At 33.5% G+C, this 9,382-nt stretch overlaps 1 protein-coding gene across 1 annotated transcript in view; it reads right to left on the minus strand.

Annotated features, from left to right (window-relative positions):
• The window catches only part of LOC106877140 (hepatocyte nuclear factor 6), a 147,346-nt gene extending 140,393 nt beyond the window's left edge, over window positions 1-6,953 (minus strand). The window contains exon 1 of the mRNA XM_089363922.1: window positions 6,811-6,953. Coding sequence (XP_089220048.1) covers window positions 6,811-6,865 — 55 coding nt within the window. The 5' untranslated portion in view covers window positions 6,866-6,953. The remainder of the gene's footprint in view (window positions 1-6,810) is intronic.
• Window positions 6,954-9,382: the final 2,429 nt, after the last annotated feature.

The following is a 9,382-nucleotide window of genomic DNA, read 5'->3' on the forward strand; positions in this document are numbered from 1 at the left end:
TACACATTAGAACTGCAAACATTAAACATAAAACCATAACATACAACCTTGCAGAAGTAAAACAGACACAAGTGGAACATCTAAAAAGATGAACTAATGCTCATTTTGAAAGCTACTCAACTGCAGCAAAGCAATGCAATAGCTGTTTGTTGAAAGAAAACTACAGCTGTCACTGAGAATGTTACTAAAGGTGGAGATGGTATGGGTGGATTGCTGAAAGAAAAAGCAGGAGGAGGAGGAGAGGCACTTCTCTTGGGTGGAAGCCAGTAGATTGCTAAATATAAGGAAAGCCATTTTTGCTTCTAGCAGAAAGGGCAAGTCACAGAGTAGAAATGGCCAGCACAATAAATGGAGAAGGAATATTGGTGGACAGGCTTCAGGCTTCAAGAAATACAGTGAAGCAATGGAGTATGTGCGTCTTAGTATTTTGTCTTCTTATGGAAACAACTGCATGTGTATGTGTGCATACATTGCACCTCCATACATTTATATAAAGATATAAAAAGGTATGTGTGTGTAAACATATATATATATATATATATATATATATATATATATTTATATTTATATTAGGGCATTACTATACGATAATGCCTCATGCTATGAGGGACTCTAAGGTCAGACTACCATAAAAAGTACATTTTTACCGAACGCGAGGAAATGCAACTCTCAAAGCCAACCCCTTAAAAACAGATTAAATTATAGATCATGATTTTGTAGTTATTGTAGTATTATACAACCTCTACTCGTCAGTATAATATGGTCAAGAAAAATAGCAGTAAACAGAGAATCAACATACCAAACGAACATCGTGTATCCAATATAGTCTATAGAAAACTGTTCATCGCTATTTCCCTATGTAAGTGGCGGGAATTTCGAATTGCATCTCGGTAAATATGCTTTTTTTAGTATTTTTTTCATTTGTCTTGCTCTTTTACAGTCTGTTGTGTCGCTAATTTTTTACTGAGAACATATTTCTTCGTGGTTAGATGATTCGGCATCTATTTCTAGCATATGGGAGTCCACTTTTGCTGGTCATTCCTCTTATTTTTGTATGTATATATATATATATATATATATATATATAGAGGGAGAGAGAGAGAGAGAGAGAGATGCAAACATAACGATGATTGAAATGTGTTTCAGGAACAAGGGGCATGTATGCCAAGGTGTGTGAAGTGAGGATTGGGGAGGTAGGGGGGGAATTAGCTGTTATGAAGCATCTCTCTTCACCACAGAACCAAGAAATAGAGGAATGTTGTCCTTCTAAGGACCCCAGCCACTTCCATCACACACATAACCACATAAAAGGATGTGTGCAGATACACGCCGATGCTTAAATACATTAATGTATCTATCTACAAAGAAGGACCTCACTGACTATTCCCTATGGTGGTGGAGGGTTTCGTATCATATAAAACTTGACTTCACCTTTCAGTCCTCCAGGGGCCAATAAATACCAGTGGTATGAGTGGTTCAGTCCAGGGAACTTCTCTCTAAATTTTTTAATGCAGTAAACTCATCATAACCTTTGTTAACATCATTTAATATCCAGTTCCATGTTGGTAAGTGTTTGATGGTTTGAGAGGATCCAAAGAAGAAGGGGGCTGCATCAATCTCCAGTGTCCACTTTTGACCTCTTCCACAGCTGGATGCCCTTCCTAATACCAAAGATGTCTCCTCTAATCATTTTTAGGGATGCTGATGGGACAGGAATGGCACACAACGAGACTAAATGCTTTTTATTATATTTACTTCCATCTCTCTCTTTCTCTAAGTTCAAACCTCACTCTGGTAAGCTTTAGTCTTTGCTTTTCATCCAACTCTTTTAGGATCAAAACAATGAGTACCAGTCATATATTGGGGCTCAATTCAATAAAAATACCATGTAGTTTTTAGTTATTACCTTTTTGCATTCTGAGTTTGAATCCTGCTGAGGTCAGCTCTGCCTTGTTGTTCTTCCAAGGGCAAATAAAACAACCCAATCAACAGCAGCGATTAATGAGTCACTAGATCAAAGCAACAAAGCTGGCAGAATTGTTAGCACGTTGGGCAAAATGCTTGGTGGCATTTTGTCCATCTTTACATTCAGGGTTCACATGCCACCGAGGTCAGCTTTGCCTTTCATCCTTTTGGGGTTAATAAATTAAGTACGAGTTGCATACTGGGGTTGATCTAAACGACTCGTCCCTTCCCCCAAAATTTCAGGACTTGTGCCTATAGTAGAAAGGATTATTATTATTATTATTATTATTGAGGTGGTGAACTGGCAGATTGATTAGGCGACTGGACAAAATGCTTAGTGGTATTTTGTCTGCCTTTTTACATTCTGAGTTCAAATTCCACTGAGGTCAACTTTGCCATTCATCCCTTTGGGATCAATATATTAAATAACTGGTTGAGCATCACAGTTGATGTAAGCAACCAACCCCCTTCCTCAAAATCTCTATAGCAGAAAGGCCTATTATCATCATCATCAATGTCATCAGCAATATAAGTTCTACAAGTAGAGAATGAAAATTTTAGCCTGGACAACTCTTTCTTCAAGTGTGATTAATCTAGGTTTTATGTCTATAATTACAAACTGAAATCAGCTCATTGACAGGCACTAACCAATACACACACACGTGCGCACACACACACACAGAAGGGAGGTGAAGTGGGAGTTATGAGTAGTGAGGTAGGGGGAAAAGGAGAATGAAATGCATAGATTGTAATTATAGAAGTTGTATAGATTAATGCTTGCTCCATTTATGTCCCAACTCTGTCAATACATTCTCAATTATTGTGTCAATAAAGGAGAACCACTTGTTTATTGAATTAAAAGATTCATTGTTTGTGTGTGTAGGGGGGGGGTGCAAAGGAGAGAGAAAGAGAGAGAGAGAGATAGTGTGTGTGTATGTGTAACTTCACACACCAAAACAATTCAGAACAACCCCTAATTCCAGAGACATTGGTCTAAAATATTTAGAATTAAAAAAAAACACCAACAACAGTAACAACAATGACACAAGCCCAACCAAAAGAAAAGCACAACAGTAAACTCATACGATTATCATTTTGAATTTATCTATTTACAATTAATGTCCAAAATACTATTTAATAACTTGAAATCTATGAATAATAAATTTAATTATATTGATTTTGTTCTGTTGATATATATATATATATAGGTATATATATACACACATATAAATAAACATATACTTTATATACACACACACACACACACATACATATAAACAAAGATCTGAGTATACGTGTGTGTGTATATATGTATAAATAAAAATATATATATATATATATATACATACACATATACAAATATACATATGTAAATATACACATATATATGTATACACTTGTGTATATAAGAGAAGTGTCACTCTAAGACGTTCAATAACATATCTTCCAGGTAATTCATTAAGGTCCCACCATTAATTACCAAAGATGACAAAACACTAAAATATTAGGTGGCCACTCCACTGAACCCAGTAACACACACACTCTGAATCAATTCGAACATCGACAATGCTGCAGGATATGTGGCAGGAAGAGATGGAGAGGACACGGCTCGTCTATGTGGCTTGCCCTTACCATTCCGCCTTTTCAGCATGGCTGCGTGGTTAAGAAGCTTGCCTTGCAGCCACATGGCTTCAGGTTCAGTCCCACTGTGCAGCACCTTGGGCAAGTGTCTTCTACTATAGCCCTGAGCTGACCATTGCTTTGTAGAAGACAGTTGTCTGTGTATATGTATGTATGTGTGTATGTATGCCTGTGTGTATCCTCCTCATTTAATGTCCGTTGTTCATTGTGGCACGAAGTGTGTGTGTATGTGAATGCGTCTGTGTGTTTCTTGTTATCCCACCATTGCTTGATCACCAGTGCTGGCTTGTTTACGTCTCCATAGCTTAGCAGCTTAGTTCTCCTGTATGACCCTTCTGTCCGGCATTGGCCATGATAGATCACTAGCCACTACACATTCTTTTTTTTTTCTCTCCTTGTTTCTTTTTGTGTTCCTTTCTGTGGAAGAGCGTAGGCTCGAAATGTTAAAAGACTTTTTCACTTCCCAAGCATTAAACTAATACATCTGTTTGTTTTCTACACCACCTGTCTTCATCGTTTGTTTTTTTGTGAATTCTTCCTATATATATATATATATATATATATATATATATATATATATATATATATATATATATACATACATATACATGTAGACACAATTGTGACAGTATGAAATTAAAATAACACTATTTTGTATCATACTTAATGTATATGTACACAGCTGAATACTGTAGTAACTGGCCTATTAACAGTGTACATGTATACATTACGAATATATGCATTCCTAATACACACACACAGATATATATATATATATATATATATATATATATATATATATATATATATATATATATATATCATGAACATTGAATGTCAGTATAAATATAATTTTCATTAAGTTTCGCATCTTATTTCAGAATTCCATTCCTTTATTTTAACCTTTAGATGAGAAAAGATGTCTTTCGAATTAAAGGTAAAAATTTGATATAGAAATTCTCGGAATATCTGATTAGATCATAGAGATTGTATCAGAGAAATTAAGTATGAATACACACCACACCACTAATGGCTAATGATCAAATAAGGACTGAAAAAAAAAATGTAGCAAAGATGTATTGCTTGGGGGAGGGGGCAGTAAATTGTTTGGGTTAGTATTAACATGATACTGCTTGGTGCAAGTGTTTGTAGATGATGGTAGATGATAATGCAACGAAAGACATGTGATCCAGTCATGACACAATAGACAGGTAAAAGAAGAAGGAACTACAACAGATTGGCAATAATGCTCCTCGCTAATTAACTTTTGCAGGTGACCATATAACCATTAAAAAAAAAAAACAAAAACAACCCGACAAACAAATAAATAAAACAGGAGAGGATTAAAATGGCAGGATATATAAATAGATATAAAATATATATACAAATTACATCAGCACACACAGATTAAATAATACATGTACGGATATGAGAAGCAACAACAAGGTAAGAAAAAAAAACCCAAATTCACTCAGATTTCTAAAAAAACACACCTTCAGGAATAAATATCTATATATGTCTGAAATACAAAAATTGGTAAAAAGCAAAAAAATGTGTGATAAAAGTATTTTTCTTCTTCGTTTTTGAGGAGGTCCCAATGCTTCAAGCCCAAACCCTGTCCAGTCCCACTGTTTTGAAGTTGATGTGGTCAGTGCACAGCTTGAACTTTGGTAGATTGATGCCTGTAGGAAAAACACGGATAACGAAGAGAGAGAGAGAGAGTCCTCAAGGTGGAAAAAGCTATTGATGGGTAAGAGGTAAGGTGTTTTCTGCAGAAGTTAGGAGAGGGTGGGATGGAAATGAGGAAAAGAGAGAGGCAGATACAACTACCACAAGTGGGTTTCAGCAGATTTGATTGTGTAGTAGTAGTAGTAGTAGTAGTAGTAGCTGCAGCAACAGCAGCACCAGTGTTTGTAGCATTTGGAGAACAAGTCTTCACATATAGGCTGGATGGTATTTATTTAGGATGTGGTCCAGGATATATATATATATATATATATATATATATATATATATAAGTATATATATATGTACACATGTATATTTTCATATACATACATATATATATATATATATATATATATATATATACAAATATATGCATGTATACATACATATATATATATATATATATATATGCATGTATACATACATACATATATATACATATGCACTCACACACGCACATGCACACGCACACATCTCAAACATATAGAGCACATATGACTGAGAAAGACACACATCTGCATTATTTCAAGTTTGGTCTCGGGCATTTTGTTGCGTATAAAGAGTGAAGACAACAGCAAAGAGGATCTGCCTTCAAATATATCTGAAAACGTACATCTGTCCATCATCGAAAGTCAAACAGAACCGGAACAAAAAAAAAGACAAAAAGCAAAAAAAAACAAAAAACGTTAAACCGTCTTCTGCTCCCACTCCCAGCCCTCCCTTCCCTGCTCGACGTCCTCCAGACTTCATATTGATTCTTCAGTTTAGATTACATGCTTTACAGGAGAGACAGGATTGAGAAACAACAACAACAATAGCAATAATAAAGGTAATCATAAAACTCTGAAGCAAAAGAAACAAAAAAAAGGCAATCAACAGTAAAATGAAAAATAAAAACACACACGCACAAAAAAAAAAAATGAAAAAAAAACAAACAGAACAAACATAAAACAGATATAAAGTCACACAAACAAAGCAAAGCTTACAACCAACATTATTCTTTCTTTTTTCTGAAATGTTCAATGTTTGCATTGTATGTGTGCGTTTGTGTGTGTGTGACGCATGTACATTGGGATACATGCAAGTATTTATAAGCACAATATATAAATATTTGTAATAGTATGAAAGTAAATTCGCAGGCATGTTGAATTCAGTTGAGAACAGTCGCAGTTGAACAAAATCTGTTTGTATGTACATGTGTGTGTGTGTATACACACACACACACACATTTATATGTATATAATTTTATAAGTGCATGTGTTTTTGCATGTAGATATGTAAAAAAAAACCTAGATCAAACATTAAAAAAAAAAGATTATATATATATATATATATATATATATATATATATATACACACATATATATACATATATATATAAACTGTGCAGCTGTTAAGCAACCAATGTAGTAAGAACGTACTACGAATTGGGTGGGAAACAGTGAGAAGTGGGATTAGAAATCGTTGGCCACTAACCTGAGCTACTATAAAATGAAAGTTCACCCTGGTCCTTTAGGGCAGTCCTAGGCATCCCACCAGTGGATTTGTCCAGCCCTGTGGAGTAGGGGACACAACACTAAGTTAGACTGAAGATGAGAAAGGCTGAATGGTGAGCAAAATATGGATAAAGCAAAAAATCAGGACAACACATGATGGAACATAAAGAGAATATGCAAAAAACAAAAAAAAAAAGGCAATGTCAAATAGGCAAAATAATACTTGTAATAATAATAATAATAATAATAATAATAATAATAACAACAACAACAACAACAACAACAAAGCTTGGAAACCATCTTCAGTCATCAATACCAAATAGACTTTGGGATATTTGGATTATTGGAATACGTGTCTAGGAGATACTTGTAGAGTGTGTCACATGTTACACACGGTACCCTATTGTGAATGGGGTATCCTCTGTGTAAATGTTTGATAATATTAGCCAGAATTAGGTGGATTGGGGTACTACTAGATTTATGATTCTTAAAAGAATATTTAGAATGAGAAGACACGCATAATAAGCTTGAAGAAAAAGTATCTGTCATGGGAATTACTTTCAACACCAACAAAAAAAAAAAAATGTTTCAAAAACACTAAATTAAAAAAAAAACATTAATTTGACTCGACACAAACCCCCTGGGTACAAGCAAAAGCATGCAAAGTGCTGGAAAGTGAAAGTTTGTGTGTGTGTGTGTGTGTGTTTGTGAGCACATTCTCTTTAATTTGATATAAACTGTATTTTAAAATCCAGTGGAAATGACAAATAATCGAAGGAGTTAATCCCAACAACAACAACAATAATCCTTTCCACTATAGGCACAAGGCTTGAAATTTTGGGGAAGGGACTAGTTGACTATATCGTACTAATTTATTGACCCTCAAAGGATGAAAAGCAAAGTTGACCTTGATAGAATATGAACTCAGAACGTTAAGGCAGATGAAACACAGCTGTGTATTTTACCCAGTGTGCTAAGGATTCCGCCAGCCCCCTTAATAATAATAATAATGAAGGTACAAAACTTAGTTTAATTAGTAAGCTATCAAAACAAAACTAAATAAAACAAAAAAAAATTAAAATTCATTCCAAAATTTGGAATTTTTTCTTCCTGTTTCAATTCCATTAAATTAAAAAGCACCAAGACTTAATTTCATTGCTTGTTTCTTAAAAATATTTGAAAAATAAAAAAAAAAAACTTCTCTGATCTTTAAATTTTGAAGTGATTAATTAGGAAGTTGATTTTATTTAGAGATCTGTAAAATTGTTTGGATGATTTCTCAAGATAAAACTAGTTATAAAATACATGCGCACACACACACACACACACTTCATTTCTAATATTTTGAATAAATTAAACAAATATTTTTCCATGAAAAATTTTAAATAACCATAACTTTGAAGAGAACAAAGACTCAAGGAGTTTATATGGAAGTGAAAAATTCTTTCTTGTCCAAGGAGTTTTCTTTCAAATTCCAAGAATGATATTAGAAACAAAGACACACACATGTATGTATGTATGTATGTATCTATCTATCTATCTATCTATATATATATATATATATATAAGACAAAGAAAATGACTCGGTATAATATAGATAGGGAATGAAATAAAAAGAAGGAGAGAATGAGAGGAAGGAAAGAAAGAAAGTAAATTAATCAAATATTGCTCAGTTAACTTAAGATTTGTTTTGTTGTTTGTTTGTTTGTTTTATTTTCCTGTATACTTCCTTTCTTTTCCAGTACACCATTTTAATACTTTTACAAAAATCTCCAGCTATCCCAACTACAGACGGACATTGTGGCACCAAAACTTGCTGATCAAACACATTCTATTATAATATATTCACAATTTAGGATACAATAAAAAATCAATAGACAAAGAAAAGACAGAAAGAAAGAAAGTCTCACTGTTAGATTAAAAGTCATTGATCAGAAGATACTGCCTACCAACACAATAAAGTATTAACTATGTTAAAACCACTTCATTAGTCTGAACTATTTTATTTTATTATTCATTTATATCAGAGAGGCCGAGATGGTGGTGGGTAGAGGAATGAAGTCCTACCCCAATGAAAATAAGTTGGAAATATCAAATTAGATATTTGTAAGAGAAGGTACAAATAATAATAATAATAATAATAATAATAATAATGAAACAAATAGCAACTTCATTCTTTTTTTGTTTGTTTGTTTATTCACCCTGATGGTTATATTACAAAACTAATAATCTATAATTTTTAATTTTCATACATGTATATATAATCATTCTTCTAAACAAACTTTCTATATGTTAGCGCTGATGGAACAATAGGAAGGAGCAGTGAGATCTGTAGAAAGTTGGAAGCTAATTTGAAGTGAAAGAAGAAGATATTGAAGAATGAAGTAGTACAAACGGGAAATATTACAATGAAGAACCCTTTAACCCTTCAAACATTTAAAGCAGCCATGTATCCAGCTTAAATATTCTACATGTTTTATGTTCAAACTGGCCAGATCCAGCCTCTTACACTTAACCTACAATGTCATTCTAAAAATAAACAAACACATCAT

Source organism: Octopus bimaculoides, chromosome 15 (genome assembly GCF_046866305.1).
Source record: "Octopus bimaculoides isolate indiv1 chromosome 15, ASM4686630v1, whole genome shotgun sequence".
NCBI lineage: Eukaryota > Metazoa > Mollusca > Cephalopoda > Octopoda > Octopodidae > Octopus > Octopus bimaculoides.